Source organism: Notolepis coatsorum (genome assembly GCF_963971535.1).
Source record: "Notolepis coatsorum genome assembly, chromosome: 12".
NCBI lineage: Eukaryota > Metazoa > Chordata > Actinopteri > Aulopiformes > Paralepididae > Notolepis > Notolepis coatsorum.
In genome coordinates this window covers 76,311,580-76,335,373 of record NC_140176.1, presented here as the reverse complement: position 1 = coordinate 76,335,373, position 23,794 = coordinate 76,311,580, and the positions used below count along the sequence as shown (strand labels likewise).

At 44.9% G+C, this 23,794-nt stretch overlaps 1 protein-coding gene across 1 annotated transcript in view; it reads right to left on the bottom strand.

The window, feature by feature from the left end:
• Positions 1-7,167: 7,167 nt before the first annotated feature.
• rgs9bp (regulator of G protein signaling 9 binding protein) overlaps positions 7,168-23,794 on the bottom strand; it is a gene marked incomplete at both ends in the record, with an annotated part of 34,916 nt that continues 18,289 nt past the window's right edge. The window contains 2 exons of the mRNA XM_084325892.1: positions 7,168-7,550; positions 8,524-8,830. Of these exons, the coding sequence (XP_084182018.1) occupies positions 7,168-7,550; positions 8,524-8,830 (690 nt within the window). The remainder of the gene's footprint in view (positions 7,551-8,523; positions 8,831-23,794) is intronic.

Below are 23,794 nucleotides of genomic sequence, written 5' to 3'. Positions count from 1 at the left end.
CACTAGACACTGCACTTATGGTACTTGGGTCCTCAGCAAGTGTGAAGTTGATCGGATGAACGGTTGTTGAGAATATTGAAGGACAGACATACGTAGAGACTCCTTCCATGTTAGATGACCAACACAGAGTTTCAGATAAGGATTAGTCCATGCATTTTGCCATGCCATGAGTCATGTCTAAAAACCCCGTAATATGGATGTGAGTCCCCTATGTTTTGAGTATCAACTCTTGCCCACATAACATCAAATGTTTACATAATATACCTTGGTGATCTAAAATTTTCAACACCCTTTTCCATGTATATCACAGCATAATATGTTCAAGCTTAACTTTAAAATGAGTTTTAAAGCATTTTAATAATCAATTTATTGTCTATGTATATTGTATATTGCTTTATGCCATTTGAAAGCTGCAGTCGGCAACTTCGGAGAAATTAGCAAGTGTGAGTTTACAGTACCTGCCCGCGTGTAGTCTTTTACCAACAAACTTGCAGTTCCGCGTTCGGGTTCTGCGATCTGATTGGCCACTGACGTACACTCTCTCTACGCCCAAACAGCGCGTTACGCTAGTTCTGCCTCTAACACCGCCGGGGATGCGATGGGAACAGCTAGGGTGGTCGTCAAGCTGGACCGCATACTCAAATGAGTACACTGCCGTGAAAAGCTGCCCTTGAAACAGCAGCAATACAGCTCTTCCTTGAGCTGAAGTGATGACCCGAAAATTACTCAAGTCCAAATTGTCAACGGTTTGCTTTAAATTGTATAAGCATTCCGTGATGGTTGCATAGTCCAAGATATGGATGTTGAGAAGCTAGTTTTTAACTGTTAAACGGTCGCCATTTCCCTGCCGATGCAGTGACAATATGAAAACATGCCTATCTGTGTCCTCCCCTGGGACAGGTAACATATCGACAACACTCCGCTGTAGTTTCTGGAATTAAATGATCACACAGAAGCATGTTCCTCTCTGTTATAAATAAAGATCGCCGGTGCCAATGCTGAGTCAGTATATATATGCACAGAAAGTTTGCAGTGGAAGGTCTCCTTGCATTTCGAGTAGTTAGGCTGCACTGCACATGAAAAGACAATCATGTCTGACGTTTTGACTTTAGATCTGATTCACGGCCCGTGCACAGCGTGAGATGTTACCTGTCCCAGGGGAGGACACAGATAGGCATGTTTTCATATTGTCACTGCATCGGCAGGGAAACGGCGATCGTTTAACAGTTAAAAACAAGCTTCTCACCGTCCATACCTTGGACTATGCAACCATCACGGAATGCTTATACAATTTAAAGCAAACCGTTGACAATTTGGACTTGAGTAATTTTCGGGTCATCACTTCAGCTCAAGGAAGAGCTGTATTGCTGCTGTTTCAAGGGCAGCTTTTCACGGCAGTGTACTCAGGGGTGCAGTGCTGGGCAAACGCGGTCAAACGGCGTTTGGCCTTCGTCACTGAGGCCGAAGTGCGCGCATCCTATTATTATGCAAAGTCTAGGTGATAAAATGACTCGTCGCGCCACTTATCACCTAGACTTTGCATAATAATAGGATACCGACAACCAAATACAAGCCCTGTAGGTGTGGTGGGGGGTTGCTTGATCTCCCGACTTCACTGGAAGGATGAGACAAGGTGTATCATCTGTTTTGTGCGCAACAGAGGGAACATGTATGCGCGTGCACGCGCGCGCGGGAGCGCGCTTGCGCAGGCTTTTGGCCTTCGCCCATATTACGACTGCACCCCTGAGTGTACTCATTTGAGTATGCGGTCCAGAACTAGCGTAACGCGCTGTTTGGGTGTAGAGAGAGCGTATACGTCAGTGGCCAATCAGATCGCAGAACCCGAACGCGGAACTGCAAGTTTGTTGGTAAAAGACTACACGCTACCTGCCCAGCAGAAATAGAGCAAGCTCATGCATCAACCTTTCATCTGATTGGTTATTGATGCAGGGAGCTGTTGTTTCTGGCCAATCAGATGTTTTTGGCCTGCCAAGTGGTGTTCCCGGGATCGCATCGGAAAACGTAGATTATACCGTTCCTTCACCAGAAAGTACACACAATATGCAAACCTACCTGCTGATCAGATTCAGTTTACATTTTCTTATTTATTTATTTATTCATTCTTCTTTTTACTGCTGGTACCTCTGGGAGTCTGTGGAAAACCTTTGTTGCACATATGACCTTGAAAAGGGATGCAGAGCTTGCTTTATTTCTGTTGGGAAGGTAAACTCACTCTTGCTATAGTTTCTCCAAAAGTGCCTACTGCAGCTTTGAATCCAGGTTAGGCCTGGATATTGAATATATGGTATATTTAAATTTGGATGAAAATCCACTTCATGAATTGATTGAAGTGAACGTGATTTGACCCCAAAACCCTGATATGAATTCAACACAATCTTTAAATATTCTTTAAATAACTTTCCTCATTGTGTCACCAGGTGTGAATTCCCAGATTCCTGGAAATCAAATACAAAATAAATAAATACAAAGAGGTCACTGCAGAAGATCCTTTCCTACTGTATATACAGAATAATAACATGTGCAACCAAAAAGCATTAGCACCTACGTCTTACTGATGGCAACAAAGAATGAAAAACAAGAAGCGTCTCTGTATGATAAAAAAAAAAAGGTTCTTTTCATTTGATCACATAAGATAATTATTACCATATCAGAATTACCGGCTGAAACCTCTCTTCACTGGACTACATATCTACCCCGCGCACCATTAAGCATGCAACCTAAAAGAATCAAGGACCCCCTCCACCCCAGCTCACCACCTTTTCTAGCGTCCTGCCCTCTGGAGACGCTATAGATCCTTGAGTGGGACAACAGAGCGCCCTCAACAGAAGCTTCTTTCCCAAGCGATCCAGGAACTCTCTCTCTCTCTCTCTCTCTCTCTCTCTCTCTCTCTCTCTCTCTCTCTCTCTCTCTCTCTCTCTCTCTCCTCTCTCTCTCTCTCTCTCTCTCTCTCTCTCTCTCTCTCTCTCTCTCTCTCTCTCTCTCTCTCTCTCTCTCTCTCTCAGCAGCTACTGATAACATTAATGTCTATGGTGCATGTGATTGATTGATTGATTGAAAACTTTATTAACAGATTGCAGAATGGGTACAATACAGTACAGCTCAATACACACAATTGTTAAGGGATGCAGACCAGAGAAAGACTTTCGTCTTGTTTCCACCAGGGTCCCCCATTTTCAATTCATCAGGACATATATGACATACATGACATACAGATAGTCAGTACTGCTACATCTATACATTATGACATACCAGATTTGCAATACAGTACTGTTTGTGATACAGAAGGAGTCAAGAAAAGGGAGTATATACATTTGACGTAGAAACTGTACATTGGAGGAGGTTGGGTGGGGGGGTTGGTACACTGGATATTGACAACCATACTGGGTAATTTACATTGGAGGTGGTTGGGGGGGGGGGGGGGGGCACACTGTATAGACAAGCAAAACTGTACATTGAGGGGGGGGGAGACTCTGTACAAACAAACAAAATTGTACATTGGACTATTGACACAACCATACTAGGTAAATGACTGTACATTGGAGGGGGTTGGGTTAGGATATTTACAGGGGCCAGTGTTGAATTGCAGTCTCCCGTAGGTGTCTCTTGAGAGAGGTTTTGAAAGTGGGTAGTGATCCACATTCCTTTACAGCTTTGGGTAGGGCGTTCCACATTGATGTGGCATAATTGCGAAACGTGTTTAGTCCCTTATTTGAGCCGAATCTGGGTTTAACATGATTTGTGGAGCTCCCTCTGGTGTTGTGATCGTGGTATTCACTGACCTTTGGGAAGTATTTTGCCATGTACATGGGTACCTTGGTCGTGTAGTGTATCTTGTAGACCAGGCCCATTGCAAGTTGCTGTACTCTGTCATCTACTCTAAGCCATCCTAGGTTGTCAAAGTGGGCAGGGGTGAGGTGGGTTCTAGGAGTAAGGTCAAGCAGTAGTCTGACCAGTTTGTTTTGAGATGTTTGTAATTTTGTTTTTAGCGCCTTTGAGGTGCTTTGGTACCATGAGGTGCAAGCATAGTCGTAGTACCCCTGAATGAGTGCTCCTGCCAGAGTCTTCAGGGTATTCTTGTTTACCAGAGAGGAGATCCGGTACAAGAATCGAGTTCGTTGGTTGACTTTTTTTATTACATTGGATGCCATTTTGTCACAGGAGAGATTAGCCTCTAGGATGTACTATTTAAATAACCATAGATTGCTCAATTCTTTACCGATTTTCAAACGGGTTGGTTTGCTATAAACATCAAAGATGTAGTTATGATACTGCATACTTATAATTATGGAAATGTATCTAAAGATGTTTTATTACAAACCGCTTGAATCATAGCCACGTTAATAATGCTTGTAATAAACCAAACCATTTGTAAATCCGTCAATATTTCAGCGAGTTATGAGTATTTTTGTCTGTGCAGATCACTCACCCTCCAACAGCTACCATAGAACGTAACAGAAAGGCTGACTGGGGCAAGATGGCGGCGGTTCAGCGACGCTGGTGACCCCGCCTTAAGCTATCTAGTGTTCTATATATATCTATGGTCTGGACTAGTACCATAGATATATATAGAACCCTAGATAGCTTACCCGCGCTGCCGGTCAATGGAGAGCGACGTCATCGTAGGGCGGCCATCTTGCCCCCAGGCAGCTCAGCTACTGATAACATTAGTGTCTATGGTGCATGTAGGGCCTACTATTTAAATAACCATAGATTGCTCAATTCTTTACCGATTTTCAAACGGGTTGGTTTGCTATAAACATCAAAGATGTAGTTATGATACTGCATACTTATAATTATGGAAATGTATCTAAAGATGTTTTTTTACAAACCGCTTGAATCATAGCCACGTTAATAATGCTTGTAATAAACCAAACCGTTTGTAAATCCGTCAATATTTCAGCGAGTTATGAGTATTTTTGTCTGTGCAGATCACTCACCCTCCAACAGCTACCATAGAACGTAACAGAAAGGCTGACTGGGGCAAGATGGCGGCGGTTCAGCAACGCTGGTGACTCCGCCTTAAGCTATCTAGTGTTCTATGACTAGTACTACTACCTCAAGGATGTGGACACTACTGGCACTTTGTCTTGTGACTTTAAATGTGTATAGTATGTGACCATTGCACTGTTTTCATCCTGTCATGTCTGTCTTATTTTGCACTTATACTGCTGTGTGTAGTGAATTGAAATTAGCCCTTTTGAACCTGTACTGAAAACCAATTCCACCGGCATGGTTGTGTGGTAATGAAAGTAACTTGATCAGCAGCCATTATGAGCTATGGGGAAATCCAGGTCAATGGAGTTCACCCCACAGCATATAAATTAAGATACAACTCGACTTGTTTTGACGTGAATACATAAGGGGCAGTAGGTAGGGTGGCCCGGTGGTTAGAGACTATCGCATAACCAGAATGTCACATGTTCGATACTTGTGACAGTAATCGTGTCCATCCAGTTGAAATGTCCTTGAGCAAGGGATTGAACCCCTACCTAATCCAGAGTCAGCACAAATGGCCAACCCCGCCCTTCGTTCTGACGCCCTCTGGTGAAAAGCCTACATGTACTTTAGTCTCAAAGGGATATGCCAAGAAATACATTCTAACCAGCATTGTGAGCAGCATGGCGATTGAAAGCTATAAATAAATATATAGAAATCCTAATAGTCATGAATATTTTATGCATATAGTATACAATTCCATCAGGGAATCCAAAAGTACAGCGACATTTCTGGCAGTTTTGAATTACTTCCAGGGTTCTCCATGGCTTTTTGGAGGGTTGGGTGTGAGGGTCCGCTGCGTGTGTGTGTGTGTGGGGGGGGGGGGGGGGGGGGGGGCTGTGTGGAGTGAGTGGGACAGAGAGAGAAAAAGAGAGTGTGTGTGGTGGGTAGGGTTGGGTACCGTTCACATTTGAACCAATACCGGTACCTGTGAATCGATACCGGTAACCAACGGTTCAGTCTCTAAAAATGTAATCTACCTACCTCAGTTGTAAAAAATGAGTCCAAACTTCGAATAATTTATTATCATTATTATTTATTTAGAACAATTTGTTAATATATATATATATAATATTGCAGCAAGCGTTGTCTGCATCTTTTTTTTCCAATACTGAAATGTGGCACTGGTGGATCTCACGTGAATCGGTACTCGGTAGTACCGACGTGATTCGGTCGATACCCTTAAAAGTACCGGATTCGGTACCCATCCCTAGTGGGGGTGGCTGTGTGTAGTGAGTGGGAAAGAGAGAGAGTGTGTGTGTGTGTGGGGGGGGGGGGGGGGGGGGTCTGTGTGGAGAGTGGGACAGAGAGAGAAAGAGAGAGTGTGAGTGTGTGGGGGGTCTGTGTGTAGTGAGTGGCATAGAGAGAGAAAGAGAGAGAGTGTGTGAGTGCGTGTGTGGGGGGGATCTGTGTGTAGTGAGTGGCATAGAGAGAGAAAGAGAGAGTGTGTGAGTGCGTGTGTGTGGGGGGGGGGGTCTGTGGGTAGTGAGTGGGACAGAGAGAGAAAGAGAGTGTGTGAGTGTGTGTGTGTGTGTGGGGGGGGGGGGGGTCTGTGGGTAGTGAGTGGGACAGAGAGAGAAAGAGAGAGTGTGTGTGTGGGGGGTCTGTGGGTAGTGAGTGGCATAGAGAGAGAAAGAGAGAGTGTGTGAGTGTGTGTGGGGGGTCTGTGTGTAGTGAGTGGGACAGAGAGAGAAATAGAGTGTGTGTGTGGGCTGTGTGTAGTGAGTGTGAAATAGAGAGAGATGTTTGCATGTGTACACAAGCATGCGTGTGTCTCAGCAGCTTCCCTTTGATCAATAAGGTGACTCTAAAGCCAGAGCTGACCTGACTGCTTTTCTGGACCATTAGCGAAGGCAGAGCTACTAGACTACGACCAAAATGGTCGTATAGCAAACCTTTGCAAGTTCATATTTTTCGACTCGGTCACATTCGTGCAAGGGTCCGCCTATAAAATGTTTCTATTTTAGATTTCTTTAGCTTGAGCACTGCATATTTTTTTCCCCATCTCCGTAATATTTCCCGTTTCATTATTTCCCAATCAACTTGGGCGTTGCACTTGGGCGTGCCTGAGTCTCATAACGGCAGGGAATACACTGACTCATACATCTCGTTGAGGTTTTACGGGGCGAAACAGGAGCCTCTCTGCGATCCTCACGACAAGAAAACGATGAGGGCGGACAGCGTGGCGGTGAGCAGCGGCAGGGTACACACCATCAGCCCCACTAAGACCTTGGTGCGCCAGCCCGTCTGCTGCTGCTGCCCCCCGGCCTGCTCGTCGTCCACGGAGAAGAAGGCCAGGGAGCTGCTCTCTGCGCCGCTGAGCGGCTCGGCGTACTGAGGCCCGCGGGACTCCACCATCCAGCGCAGGACGTTGACCTTCATCTCCATGTCCTCGATCATGCCGTCCATCTGGCGGATCTCCAGCTCCAGCTGACTCTGCTCCTGGGCCTCCAGTTCGTTGGGGAGGTCCGGCGCGCTCTGGGCCCCCAGGTCCGGCAGGCTGAGCGCCCGCGCCGCCACCTCGCTGCCGCCTCCTGCACGTTGAGATTTAAAGAGATATGTGTCAGTTTGTCATCTCGTCACCTCGTGTCCCTGAAAGCACTGGACTGCATCACATCAAAGAAGGACATAAGTCAATTTCCTTCGTACTTTCATATCCAAATTTAATTAGTCTCTATTCCTGAAAAGCAGGGCCCACTAGGCAGATCAGGTGCTGCTCTTAGGGTACAACCAAACATCATTTGATTTGAAAGAACATCAGCCAATCAGAGGGCCCACTCGAAACATAAATCATCATGTCAAACATAATTTGAACTGAACGGCACAATGTCAAAAAGGCTGTACCCCTCCGGTGCGGAGATCTGATTTAAAGTAAAAGAGAAGGGCCTTGGCACAAACATCCACTTGGACTCAAGGATGAACCGAAAAGATTTTGGTGGTCAAAAGTAAAAGTCACTGTGACCTCGTGTCCGTCCCATTCTCTCATGCACCCGGTATCTCATGAACGCTGTGAGGTCATCTATTCAGAATCTTTCATTGGTCTAGGTCAGTGGTTCCCAAACTCTTTCAGTCAGTGTTTTTCAGTCAAGCCCTTCTTGGTGCCAGGTGCTACTGAACTCAGTGGGGAGATCCGGGTCTATGTTTGGCGAGGCATACAACCGCAATGTCAGTTTTTATGAGTTTTTATGAATGAACATTGTATGGTCCGTTTTGTGTTTGTTTTATGTTAGGACTACGGGTGGAAATTAGCCCTGTGCTATTCCCGGCATATTTACGTCCTTATCATGCTGTGATGTTATGCATACACATGTAAATGATGTTCATTAATTTGCATTGTCCTTAATAAACAAATCTTAATCTTAAATCTTAAAGGTTCATCATTATTTAATTTTCATTAAAGGCCTTGAAATGGTACCATGAAAAACATCACAGCATTGGCTTCAGTGTATCAATATAATATTGTGGAGGAAAGTATCATGGTACCATATTTCCTCCACTTCCATTTACCTTGTATGCCAGTCTGCACCAAGGCATTAGGGTTATCCAGAGTGAAAGTGTCGCCCACATTGAAAACCTTGCACATGTCAGCGTGGAGGAGCTCCAGGCTCGAGGAGAAGGCCACCCACAGCAGCTCCATCTCCTTGCGCTCATCCTCGGGTAGGCTTTTGTCCCGGAGATGCAATGTCAGATGGTGGCGGCTGACCTCTGCCAACTGTTGGGCCTTTTCCCGTGTCTGTCTCAACTCATTCCGCAGTTGTAGGCTGTCCGTGCATCCGCCGACACACGAGGCCAAGTGCCGGTAACATGCCACCACCTATAGGGGGACAGAAGGAAACAGGGTAACATGCCACCTATAGGGGGACAGAAGGAAACAGGGTAACATGCCACCTATAGTGGAACAGAAGGAAACCGGGTAACATGCCACCACCTATAGGGGGACAGAAGGAAACAGGGTAACATGCCACCTATAGGGGGACCGAAGGAAACAGGGTAACATGCCACCACCTATAGGGGGACAGAAGGAAACAGGGTAACATGCCACCTATAGGGGGACAGAAGGAAACAGGGTAACATGCCACCTATAGGGGGACAGAAGGAAACAGGGTAACATGCCACCACCTATAGTGGGACAGAAGGAAACAGGGTAACATGCCACCTATAGGGGGACAGAAGGAAACAGGGTAACATGCCACCTATAGGGGGACCGAAGGAAACAGGGTAACATGCCACCTATAGGGGGACAGAAGGAAACAGGGTAACATGCCACCTATAGGGGGACCGAAGGAAACAGGGTAACATGCCACCTATAGTGGGACCGAAGGAAACAGGGTAACATGCCACCACCCATAGGGGGACAGAAGGAAACAGGGTAACATGCCACCTATAGTGGGACCGAAGGAAACAGGGTAACATGCCACCACCTATAGTGGGACAGAAGGAAACAGGGTAACATGCCACCTATAGTGGGACAGAAGGAAACAGGGTAACATGCCACCTATAGGGGGACAGAAGGAAACAGGGTAACATGCCACCTATAGGGGGACAGAAGGAAACAGGGTAACATGCCACCTATAGGGGGACAGAAGGAAACAGGGTAACATGCCACCCATAGGGGGACAGAAGGAAACAGGAATACCTTCAAGATATTGTACACTGCTTTGTACTCTCTTTCTGAACCTCTATTTAACCAGGAGAACTGACTAGGAATACATTATGGTATGTATAGTGACAGTGTAGGGATGTTGTTGGAAGGATACACACCTACCTGCTTCCCAGTGCAGTCAGTCTTGTCTAGTGAACCACAGTCTTGTCTAGTGAACCACAGTCTTGTCTAGTGAACCACAGTATTGGCCAATGAATCACAGTCTTGTCTAGTGAACCACAATATTGTCCAGTGAATCACAGTCTTATCTAGTGAACCAAAGTCTTGTCTAGTGAATCACAGTCTTATCTAGTGAACCACAGTCTTGTCTAGTGAACCACAGTCTTGTCTAGTGAATCACAGTCTTATCTAGTGAACCACAGTCTTGTCTAGTGAACCACAGTCTTGTCTAATGAACCACAGTCTTGTCTAATGAACCACAGTTGTGTCCAGTGAACCACAGTCTCGTCAAGTGAACCATAGTCTTGTCCAGTGAATCACAGTCAATCCACAAACAGAGTCTGGAGAAATTCAGACTATCCCCACTGAACTATTACCCACACATCAGACCCAAACAAGAAATGTAAAGAAAGTGCAATACCAAGCAGGGCTCTTTTACCTAGTCACCATTTCACAGCATTACAGATTCTACCTTTAAATTAGATTTAAGGACTTTTACCACATTACTATTCAATCTTGGGTATTTTCTATTCATACATGTTAAATAATTTGTGTACTCGCTCCGCTGCTGTTCATGTGGAATCCTGATTCTCAAGTTGCTTCAATTACAAAACAAGAACAGACCAAGGAAATGGCATCAGTCCTGCTGTATTGTATTTCCTTTAGGGCTGTTGTGCTGTGTGTGTGCCACGTGTGACCCAATCTGAACCAGCCATGGGCAACCCGTGCTCTATAATGGATTCAAATGATACATTATTGTATTGCTTAAAATCATCTTCAACATCAATGGCAGTCACTCCCATAAAGCTAACAAGGCCAGAGGCTATGGCTTGAGCAAAGTGGGACACTACTCCATTGCCCTGAATCATATTGTAGCACAATGCATTATTAATAGGTCCTCCTTGGCTTACGTCTTGGGGATTGACAGACTCGCAGGACAGAATATTACAAATAATCAGATTATCATAGATCTATTTCTAGATAAGCCAAATGACCTTGTTCACTCATAATGAGCACGTCCCCTTTCCAAGGCAGGGGTAGGTGAGAAATGGCAGGAATACAGAATATACAGCCGATACATTATTGAAGGCTACACCAAACGTTGCAGAAATTAGAACGCATTTTAGCTAACAATTGACATTAACTGGACACTTATAACACATTCATAGGTCTATAATCATTACATATCTATAACACATCTCTTTCATCTATATATAAAGCTATTATGATACTTATATATATGTAAATAAATAAATAAATATATATATTTATGTATTACGTCAAGACATAGGATATATAGTGTAGGCTTACCACAACTATATGTGGTACAATCTACAACATATTATATGAATATAATATATGTAGGTATAATAATAATAATACATCTATTTTATATAGCGCTTTTCCAGGTGCTCAAAGACGCGTTACAAGGGACAAAACGATGGCAAAACAAAAACAGAACAAAAATAATACATGACAAAATAAAATAAAACCGACAGAATTAGAGGGCAAAAGCAAGATTGAAAAGGTGGGTTTTGAGGGCTGATTTAAAAGATGTCAGGGTGTTTGCATCACGGATATGGCTGGGGAGGGCATTCCAGAGAGAGGGCCCTGTCGCCCCAGGTCCGGAGCTTGGACGTGGGAGGTGTTAGGAGGTTGGCATCAGCAGACCAAGGCGACGGGTGGGCATGTGACGGTGGAGTATTGTCGGACAGGTAGGGAGGTGCAAGGTTGTTGAGGGCTTTAAATGTGATGAGAAGTATTTAAAATTGTATCCTGTATTTGATCGGAAGCCAATGGAGGTCGTGGAGGACAGGGGTGATGTGATCAGAGCGACGGGTGGAGGTGAGCATGCAGGCAGCAGAGTTTTGGACATATTGGAGTTTATTGAGGATAGTGTTTGGTGAGCTGTAGAGGATGCTGTTACAGTAATCCAGTCTTGATGAAATGAATGCATGAACCAGTGTTTCAGCAGCGGAGAGTGATAGGGAGGGGCGGAGACGAGCAATGTTCCGGAGGTGGTAGAAGACCGTTTTGGTTATGTGGTTCACATGAGGGAGAAAAGAAAGGATGGAGTCCAGGATGATGCCAAGGTTACGGACGTGAGTGGAGGGGGTGACAATGGAACCATCAATATTTAGGGAGAAATCCTTGGTGTGGCTGGTGAGGGATTTGGACCGATAATGATGATTTCTGATTTATTGCAGTTTAGTTTGAGAAAGTTATTTTGCATCCATGTTTTGATATCTGTGAGGCAGGTGGTGAGGGTGGAGAGAGTGGCTGGAGTGATAGTCTTGGTGGAGAGGTAGAGCTGAGTGTCGTCTGCATAACAATGGAAGCGGAGGCCATGTTGGCGGAGAATCAGACCAAGTGGAAGGATGAAGAGCAGGGGACCGAGTACTGAGCCTTGGGGGACACCATGAGTGATGGGGGCAGTGGGGGATTTGCAATTGTTGATGGAGATGAATTGGTGCCTGTGTGAGAGGTATGATTAGAGCAAGGTGAGGGGGATTCCGGAGATGCCAACGGAGGACTGGAGACGAGTGATGAGGATGGGGTGACTGATGGTGTCAAAAGCAGCGCTGAGGTCTAGGAGGATGAGGATGGAGAGAGAACCAGAGTCGGCAGAGAGGAGTATGTCGTTGGTGACCTTTAGAAGTGCAGTTTCGGTGCTGTGTCTGGTGCGGAATCCGGATTGAAAGGTATCATAAAGGTTATTGTTGTCGAGGTAGGATTCTAATTGGGAGGCAATGGCTCGCTCAATGATTTTTGAGAGGAAGGGGAGGTTGGAAATGGGGCGAAAATTATCAAGGGTTTCAGGGTTGAGTCCGGTAAGAGAGTACAAAAGGTATCCATAACATATCAATGGAGAGACAATGAATTAGGACACAGATTAGGGAGATTTCCGTAATACATTTCTGACCTGGTTGTAACCGCAACCTACCTGATGGAGATCAGGTTAGCTTCCCGCAGTGGGCCAAGCTATGGTCTGTGGGCTGCTTTGTGTCAATAGGGAGGTGTAGTCTGACGTCACTTTAGTTTCCTGCGCGGTCCACCCGTATAGGGATTTATCATTGGGAAAATGTATTATCGGCTATTGTAATAATTCTGCCTCATGAACATTGGCAAGCTTTCCATTTTTTAAACATTATTGTTTAAGCATTTTTGGTTGAAATTTCTGGCCGAAAACAAGAATGATGTAACCACTACACCTCCTGTAATGGGAAATATTAAAAGACAAAACGATTAGCCGTTTACAAATAATTCGGAGTCATTATTAATAATAGGAACGTTTATTTCATTTTGTGGCCACAGATGAAAGAAACGTTCCTATTATTAATAATGACTCAGAATGATTAGTAAACGGCTCATCGTTTTGTCCTTTAATATTTCCCATTACACTCCCTATACAAGCAACCTCAGTAGAGAGGCCCATTCGTTGCCTGAGGTCCAGTATTAGGATTCAGGACCAACAGGAATTATTCAACCCAACTGCTTTAGTATGTAGCCTAGGTTAAACTATGTTGGGTAAAAGCTTAAAGGAACACTCAAACATTTAGGGAAATACGGTCGCAGTGTAATCGGAAGGTTCCCGGTTAGATTCCGGCTCCTCCCAGAAGCGTATCGAAGTGTCCTAGAGCGAGACACTAACTGCTCCAGATGAGCAAGTTGGCACCTTGCGTGGTTGCCTCCGTCGTTGGTGTGTGAATGTGTGAGCAGGGTGCGATCCAGGAGGGGAGCTCGGTGAGCTATAGCTCCCCTAGATCAGACATCAGCTCCCTTGGGGGTCTCTAAAGCTCCCCTCGGGGTCTCTAAATTACTGAAAATAAATGCTACTTTTGCCATGCATTTCTAATTTTTCTGTAATTTTCTGTATCATCATCGTGTATAATAATAAACGTATGCTATTTTGGATGTATGATTAATGATTTGCGCACTAATTCACACGTAATATGGCAACATGCATGCTATTCTTGCAATTACCATTCGGAGCGCGGAGGCGCTGCAGCCTGCTGCGACTATTATTAGTATTACAACGCCCGGTGACGGCGGTGACCGTGCCGGCGCTTGCGGTCGGACTCGTATCAGAACACAGGATAGGATTAGATACTGTAGACAGTGTTGGATGATGATCTATCATCTAATTAAATGGATACTTTTTTTTTATCATGGAATGTGCTGTGGAAGCCCAGACCGTCCAGACGGCCGGACCTCAACAAGTGAGTTGTATAGTATTATGTATTATGCGATCACAGTATCCTGGCTCCAACAGTCTGACTCCTCCCTGAGCGGCGCACCGCGCGTCGCGCGCACCCCCCCCCCCCCCCCCCCCCCCCCCCCCCCCCCCCCCCCCCGTGGCGCAAAAAATATTATTTGGCTGGCTCACCCAAAGACCATGCTATGGATCGCACACTGTGTGTGAGTGAATGGGTGAATGTGAGAAATAACATGTAAAGCGCTTTGGATAAAAGCGATATATAAAGGCATGCAGTCCATTTACCATTTACCTGTGTGATGAGAGAGAGAGATCCGGTTGCATGCTAGCCTAGTGAGAACTGGAAGAAGGGGGAATCTGTTAGCCTAGTTCCATCAATCCGATGATTAGCAGTCGTTCTTCTATTGGTGTGAGGGCTGTGTGTGTGTGTGTGTGGGTCATGAGCAGATAACAGGGAGTCTTAAAGTTATCCATGAAATGGACAACCACTAGACTGCTTACGCAGATATTTTAGGAGAGGGGAAAAATTAAACAACAGAAAACAACCTTTACAGGTGGAAATCTCAAAGTGAGTAATTAAGAAAATAAATCAAGTCCCAAAAAACAGGACTACTCTCAATAAAGAGGTATAGTATAAAAGTAAATAAGCCACAAGGACACCTCCTAATAAAGGAGTTTATATTGGAAAAAGTAAAACAATAAACCTCCACTAAGGGAGTTTATGTGTAGAATCACATGAGTAGCCTAAAATAAGAATGACTACCATAAAGCTCAATTCTGAATCAGAGATCAGACTACACTTCAATATAATGAGCGTGACCAAAAGGACAGCCAACACTAGGAAAATGAAAAAGCAGTTGACACTGCGATCTCCAAACTTAAATAGACTCCACATGGCCATAGGCACAGCTGCACTGCATCAGGTGCAATCAAGCCCACACACCTGCCGACCCATGAGGCAATTAACCACAGGGAACAGGAATTGACAGCTATCCCTCACAGAGAGGTGAAATAAAGCAAAAATAGACAGCTGTCCCTCACAGAAAGGTGGAATAAGGCAAAAACCATGACAATTGGCTAGTCAACTTGGTTTTGGTAACAGAAGTTATGACAGGGCTTTTTTGATGCTGCACACAATCACTGCGCCCAGTCAAGAACCATGTGTGTTAGTGTCTACAGTTTAGTCTAGTATGTGTTATTTATATTATATGTCCCGAATCAAGATCCAATTCCCCAACTAATGTGTTCACCTTGTCTGTATTCCCAGTGGTCTGTGTGTTATCTGCAGTGTGTCTCGAATCATAACATCCATTCACTATCAAATAATATGTATATATGGTATTGAATCTTGGTCATTGTGTGTGACCTCAGTGCTCGAGTCCTGTTTGGTGTGTGAGATCTCGCTATTTGAATCCTGGCTGGTCTGGTTGATCTCTGCGCTCGGCTCCCGGTTGGTTTGTGTGGCCTCAATGCTCGCATCCTGGCCGGCCTGGGCAACCTCCGTGCTTGCATCCCGGACGGTCCGTCCGACCTCGGTGCCCGAATCCTGGTTGGTCCGGTTGTATCCAGCGTCTCTTTGTCCCTCTTTTGGGGGTCGTCCGTTCCTTTTCTCCCGAACTAGCCTCCATGCTCCTCTGAATATTCTGTATTGTATCGAGTCCAGTCTGCGTGTTGGTTTGCACGTTAGCATCGTTAGCCTTCTGTATTGCTTCTAGCCTGATCCGGATGCTAGCTTGCATATTCATCATGTTAGCTTCCATGTTAGCTTGTAGCTTCGTCTCCAGCCTCGCTATTGTCTAACGTTTTTATTTCGTTTGAATTAGCCTCCATATTCCTCTGAATATTCTGTATTGCATCGAGTCCAGCCTGCGTGTTGATTTGCATGTTAGCATCGTTAGCATTCTGTATTGCTTCTAGCCTGATCCGAATGCTAACTTGCATATTCATTGTGTTAGCTTCCATGTTAGCTTGTAGCTCCGTCTCCAGCCAGACCTCGCTGTGGTCTAACGTTATACTTGCTGCGTCATCTCCTCCGTGTTTTTTTTTTTTACAGGAAGGTTATATGTTCTGCTAACGAGACTAATTTTATGAGCCAACTTGCTCGTACAGAGCTGGTGACGTCAGGTGACCTGAGCTGCAAGGTTAAGCTAGTTTGGAGCGCATCTGGCGCGGAGGTCTGAGTGGTGCGCGTCTGCTTTGAGTATGCGCCGGTACGGAGAGCGCATCTGGCTCGGAGGTCTGGATGCGCGTCTGGATGCGCGTCTGGATGCGCGTCTGGAGTGAAGAGCGCGTCTGGAGTGAAGAGCGCGTCTGGCTCGGAGGTCTGGATGCGCGTCTGGATGCGCGTCTGGAGTGAAGAGCGCGTCTGGCTCGGAGGTCTGGATGCGCGTCTGGATGCGCGTCTGGAGTGAAGAGCGCGTCTGGCTCGGAGGTCTGGAGTGGAACACTGGAATACCTCCCGTAGAGGTTTAGAGAGCGCAGTACAGTGTCTCCCTCCAGGCAAACGGCGACAGGAGGCGAAGGCTTGAGCGCATCTCACGCCGGAGATGAAAACAGCATAAAGACAGAAACAGAAACTCCCGTAGGAGCCTACAGACAGAGAACCTCCCGTAGGGGTCTTGGTGATAGAGATATGATACGGAACGACCCGACCAGGACTGAGGGGAAGAGCGAGGTACTTAAAGCCCACAGAGGTGCTAATTAGAATACACATCAGGTGCGTGATGGTAATTGATACTCGAACTAGAAGTGTGTGTTCGGCACCAGACCAATCAAACACATAATGACAGGTAGTCCAAGGGTGTGGCTGCTGAAGAGCAAACGAGAGTAAACGAACGCGAGGGTGGGGGCTAGTGAGGTGAGGAGACAGGGAATTAAAGGTCAAGGGAAAGGCGAACCTCACAGAAATTGATGTTAGAAGACCTTGTTTAAGGTAAAGAGCCTGTGTGAACCACAGATGAAGCTAGTTTAATAACCCACTAATTGTCCCATGCCAAAGGAGCTTCCCTTCCTTATTTGGGCAGGAAGATTATAATATGTGAGAGGTCTATTAAATTGTATTAGGGGCGACAGTGGCTCGGGAGGTAGAGCAGTCGTCTGGTAATCCGGAGGTTCCCAGTTCAATTCCTGCTCCTCCCGGGCAACATGTCGAAGTGTCCTTGAGCAAGACACTTAACCCCTAATTGCTCCCGATGAGCAGGTTGGCACCTTGCATTGCACTCCGCCATCAGTGTGCGAATGTGTGAGTGAATGGGTAAAATGTGAGGAACAAATTGTAAAGCGCTTTGGATAAAAACGCTATATAAATGCAGCCATTTACCATTTATTAAGTGAGAAGCCACTGATGACATCATAGGCTGAGCCCACTTACCCAAGTAAATAATATACCTGCCATCACCTAACTAACCAAAGTCAAATAGGAAGAATGGCCAAAAACCAAGTACCAGCTGATCTCATCACAGACTGGAAAAATCCCCCCTAAGTCAGGAAATAGAATGGAAGGAAGGGAGGATTATGAATTGTAACAAACCAAGGAAGGGAGGGTTATGAATTGTAACAGACCAAGGAAGGGAGGGTTATGAATTGTAACAGACCAAGGAAGGGAGGGTTATGAATTTTAACAAACCAAGGAAGGGAGTGTTACATTTAGTTCTTGCTTCACATTCTGCTCTGCTGGGATATTACCTCGTTACTTATTGTAACCTTGAAAGCTTTCGCTACATGCACCTTCATTTGCCCGGCCAAGCCCATTTCCGTTTATGAATATAAGCGAGGGGCGTGACTGTGCTTCTTCCTTCCCTTATAATTCATTCGGAAGTATTTGCTACAGGCGCACTTTAAACAGTGGATTTTTTGGCTTTTTTCTCGTAACTTACAAATTGCAACTAATAAGGGGAAGGGTCCCCTCTGCATCAGAATCGACAGAAGGCTCCTGGCTCACTTGAGTGCATTGAAGCCATGGCTGTAGAACTGACTCCTGGGATCACACACTTTTGCACAGCCCATTGCAGATCCTGTACCACAGGTGACTCCAGCATCAGGTTTCTTTGGCATCACGCACACAGTGGTGCAACATCCGATTGGCTGCAGGGTGTCCCAACTGGCTCCAGCACAATCTTGCCAGCCACCCTAGCCCTTGTTGCTCACCCACATGAGTATGCCACGATTGCCACGTCATTGCTGTTCCAGCCAGCATGTTGGGTAGGGGGTGGTCTCATCACCAAGTGTTCCCACCTGGCTCCATATCCAGTACCATCCATCCACACCAACACAGCTCCAGCCCAAAGGGCACTGTGACATGATGAGCCTCTAGGTGGAGAGGCACATAACGGGGAGCAAGGAGCCAATTCCCATAGTCACGTCAAAAACAAAAGGTATAACAAAACACAAAACATTCCATGTCCACCACTCAGAACCCAGATGCTATCCACCCCAACCAGTTGTAACAAGACAGAGGACTATGCCACACGTGGTTTATATCAAGACTTTAGTGAGCTCTGAATTCTATGACTTATAGGTTCTTTTAGTTCAGGGTGAGTGGTGAACATGGAATAAAACAAAATAGAAATGTAAAGGAATTCATTTTCACATATCAAATAAACAAACCAAAAGGCACAGGAGGCGACACAGCCCCAGAGGCAGGACTTAATTTCTTTTTTGATATTAAACAAGTTGCTCTCACCACCATACGTCTGGACTGCATCGCCTCCCGTAGGTGCGGCCGCACCTCAAACAGAAAGGAAACATAGTTAAAAAGGGTCTCCCAGCCAATCACAAGGCAGCACTGTTAACAGAATTTGGCTATAGGGCGACAATAATGTGGTCAAGAGGCATGGTTTCTATCTTGAGCCTTAACTGGCGTGGTTTATTATTCACATGGCAGAGCAGTAACACTACAGGTCTTCTCTCACTGAGAGACTGGGGGAAAGAGAAAGAAGTGGGAGGAGACACCACTATTTATACTCGCCACCTGGCGGTGTTCCTGAGTGTCTCCGCCTAGAGCGCCCTCTAGTGAAAATAGTTATATATGCAGTTAGACAGTTACTAGTGTAAACAGTTATATATGCAGTTAGACAGTTACTAACAATCCTACACAGAACCTCTGCCTTCAACAAGCACCAATTAAAAGGTTAACAGCATTCTTGCTTGCTGATAAGCAGAATTGGTGACATCTATTACACCTCCAAAAAGGGCTGAAGATGCTTGTAGCTTGTAGCTCCGTCTCCAGCCAGACCTCGCTGTGGTTTAACGTTATACTTGCTGCGTCATCTCTTCCGTGTTTTTTTGTTTTTACAGGAAGGTTATATGTTCTGCTAACGAGACAAATTTTATGAGCCAACTTGCTCGTACAGAGCTGGTGACGTCAGGTGACCTGAGCTGCAAGGTTAAGCTAGTTTGGGCTTTTTCCTTTTTTAATATTCAAAATCCCCTGCCTTAGCAGAGAGAGAAATTGATGTTAGAAGACCTTGTTTAAGGTAAAGAGCATGTGTGAACCACAGATGAAGCTAGTTTAATAACCCACTAATTGTCCCATGCCAAAGGAGCTTCCCTTCCTTATTTGGGCAGGAAGATTATAATATGTGAGAGGTCTATTAAATTGTATTAGGGGCGACAGTGGCTCGGGAGGTAGAGCAGTCGTCTGGTAATCCGGAGGTTCCCAGTTCAATTCCTGCTCCTCCCGGGCAACATGTCGAAGTGTCCTTGAGCAAGACACTTAACCCCTAATTGCTCCCGATGAGCAGGTTGGCACCTTGCATGGTTGCCTCCGCCATCAGTGTGCGAATGTGTGAGTGAATGGGTAAAATGTGAGGAACAAATTGTAAAGCGCTTTGGATAAAAACGCTATATAAATGCAGCCATTTACCATTTATTAAGTGAGAAGCCACTGATGACATCATAGGCTGAGCCCACTTACCCAAGTAAATAATATACCTGTCATCACCTAACTAACCAAAGTCAAATAGAAAGAATGGCCAAAAACCAAGTACCAGCTGATCTCATCACAGACTGGAAAAATCCCCCCTAAGTCAGGAAATAGAACGGAAGGAAGGGAGGATTATGAATTGTAACAAACCAAGGAAGGGAGGGTTATGAATTGTAACAGACCAAGGAAGGGAGGGTTATTAATTATGAATTGTAACAGACCAAGGAAGGGAGACTTATGAATTTTAACAAACCAAGGAAGGGAGTGTTACATTTAGTTCTTGCTTCACATTCTGCTCTGCTGGGATATTACCTCGTTACTTATTGTAACCTTGAAAGTTTTCGCTACATGCACCTTCATTTGCCCGGCCAAGCCCATTTCCGTTTATGAATATAAGCGAGGGGCGTGACCGTGCTTCTTCCTTCCTTTATAATTCATTCGGAAGTATTTGCTACAGGCGCACTTTAAACAGTGGATTTTTTGGCTTTTTTCTCGTAACTTACAAATTGCAACTAATAAGGGGAAGGGTCCCCTCTGCATCAGAATCGACAGAAGGCTCCTGGCTCACTTGAGTGCATTGAAGCCATGGCTGTAGAACTGACTCCTGGGATCACACACTTTTGCACAGCCCATTGCAGATCCTGTACCACAGGTGACTCCAGCATCAGGTTTCTTTGGCATCACGCACACAGTGGTGCAACATCCGATTGGCTGCAGGGTGTCCCAACTGGCTCCAGCACAATCTTGCCAGCCACCCGAGCCCTTGTTGCTCACCCACTTGAGTATGCCACGTCATTGCTGTTCCAGCCAGCATGTTGGGTAGGGGGTGGTCTCATCACCAAGTGTTCCCACCTGGCTCCATATCCAGTACCATCCATCCACACCAGCACAGCTCCAGCCCAAAGGGCACTGTGACATGATGAGCCTCTGGGTGGAGAGGCACATAACGGGGAGCAAGGAGCCAATTCCCATGGTCACGTCAAAAACAAAAGGTATAACAAAACACAAAACATTCCATGTCCACCACTCAGAACCCAGATGCTATCCACCCCAACCAGTTGTAACAAGACAGAGGACTATGCCACACGTGGTTTATATCAAGACTTTAGCGAGCTCTGAATTCTATGACTTATAGGTTCTTTTAGTTCAGGGTGAGTGGTGAACATGGAATAAAACAAAATAGAAATGTAAAGGAATTCATTTTCACATATCAAATAAACAAACCAAAAGGCACAGGAGGCGACACAGCCCCAGAGGCAGGACTTAATTTCTTTTTTGATATTAAACAAGTTGCTCTCACCACCATACGTCTGGACTGCATCGCCTCCCGTAGGTGCGGCCGCACCTCAAACAGAAAGGAAACATAGTTAAAAAGGGTCTCCCAGCCAATCACAAGGCAGCACTGTTAACAGAATTTGGCTATAGGGCGACAATAATGTGGTCAAGAGGCATGGTTTCTATCTTGAGCCTTAACTGGCGTGGTTTATTATTCACATGGCAGAGCAGTAACACTACAGGTCTTCTCTCACTGAGAGACTGGGGGAAAGAGAAAGAAGTGGGAGGAGACACCACTATTTATACTCGCCACCTGGCGGTGTTCCTGAGTGTCTCCGCCTAGAGCGCCCTCTAGTGGAAATAGTTATATATGCAGTTAGACAGTTACTAGTGTAAACAGTTATATATGCAGTTAGACAGTTACTAACAATCCTATACAGAACCTCTGCCTTCAACAAGCACCAATTAAAAGGTTAACAGCATTCTTGCTTGCTGATAAGCAGAATTGGTGACATCTATTACACCTCCAAAAAGGGCTGAAGATGCAGCCACTCACCCTGGTGGAGTGGGCTCTAATCATGGCTGGAGGGCTTAGACACGCATTTGTGCAGATCAAGGAGACCAGTACCACACAGCCAGTGAGCAAGGTGCAGTTTGGAAAGTGCTCAGCCAACAGTAGATTTTTCATAGTGCACAAACAATTGTTGAGAGTTTCTGATGAGTTTCTGAAGAGCCCTCTGTGATGGGCTTGATTCGTATTTCTCGTGGTGGCTAAAGAATAACGTCATCAGAGTCTTCATGACAAGCAAGGGTGGCTGAAGCATAGACCTTCTATCAGTGGCGGCCGGTGGGTACTTCGCCACTAGGGGCGCTATACCAAACATTTTGCAAAATGCAAACATGTACAGTACAGTACCACGCAACACTCATGGCAAGACGTGAGCGATTCGACTCACGCTCACGGCAATGAATCGGCTCTTATGAACGAGTCGCTCAGCTGTTACTACAACAACACACAACCAGTCAAATAAAGTATAGTCTAGACCAGGGGTAGGCAACCCTAGGCACGCGTGCCTGCATAGGCACGCGGGGGCATTTGCATAGGCACAGGGGGCAGCAGTAAAAAAAAATTAAAATTAAATAATTTTTTTTTTTTTTTTTTTTTAAATATTATAGTGAAATATTTTGCACTGTTGTCGCATTTATCTTGTTGAAATCCTCCCACAGGTTCTTTTTACTACCACATATTTAATTGAGACCCTTTATTTGTTTATTATTTCAATTTAGCTGGAAATACATTGCTACATCATTCAGTAACATTTGCAGAGCCTTATAACAAAAACATTATTACGGTCACCGTTGTGACCAGTGTGATTAATCAACACATTTTATTATTTATTTTTCTATTTCATTGAACATTGCACATGTTAAAAGCCATTTTTTTTACTCAAAATGTGAGTATTACCAAGTCAACTTGTGTTCTTAAAACAATGACAATAAACATAGTTTTATTAGGTTGAAATAATGTGGTTGTGTACTTATTTTTCTGTTAACTTATTATGGATTGAAAACTGAAAACCTTAATGCACAGTAACTGAACTCAATATTTTTAAGTTCTGGTAACTTATTATTATTTTTTTTACAGTGTAGTCTTGCGATCAATCAAAACTTATTTACACGATATACCTCACATTCACCCTCCATTCACAACCTGGTGTTCTCCATTAGGCCTGTAGGTGGAGCTATGACAGCACACATACAGTACACACACCGATGGTGTGTGATGTGTCCAAAAATGAATGGGCAAATGTGAGTGAAATGGTCGCACTGTATGCAGCTGTTTGTCTGCATTGCACCCCCCCGCCCCAACTCAGATTTAGGGTTGATACAACCATCATAATAATATTGTTAATAATAACAATAACAATAATGATGTAATAATGTAAAAATTATCATTAAAAATACCTGATTATGAGAAAAAAAATTACGATGCATGGAATATTGTTGAGGCACACTAGTTACAATTATATTTCAAACAGGCACTCCATGTCAAAAAGGTTGCTGACCCCTGGTCTAGACTCTAATTCACAACTTGAAACACAATATATAAATAGAAAAGTTAGAAACAAAACTCGCCCGTCTACAAACACAGGCAGATCTCTCCCTCTCTCCTTCTCTCTCTCACACACAGCGCGACGTGGAATCGATTCGTTACACAATCAGACCTATTATATACCAAGAATAACTTCAGTATGAGTACAGGGTTGTACACATATTTTGCATATTGTTAAACGAGCCAAGGCTAGCTATTAAACTATCGATATGAATCGAAAATCTGGGACCCTGATGTAAACAAGACAAACGTCTTTCTCTGGTCTGCATCCCCTTAACAATTGTGTGTATTGAGCCGTACTGTATTGTACCCATTCTGCAATCTGTTAATAAAGTTCTCATTCATTCATTCATTCAAACATAGACGATATTGAACAAGCCATAATCCACGTATTTTCAATCCGAGAGAGCTGCAGTAGTTAAATCAATG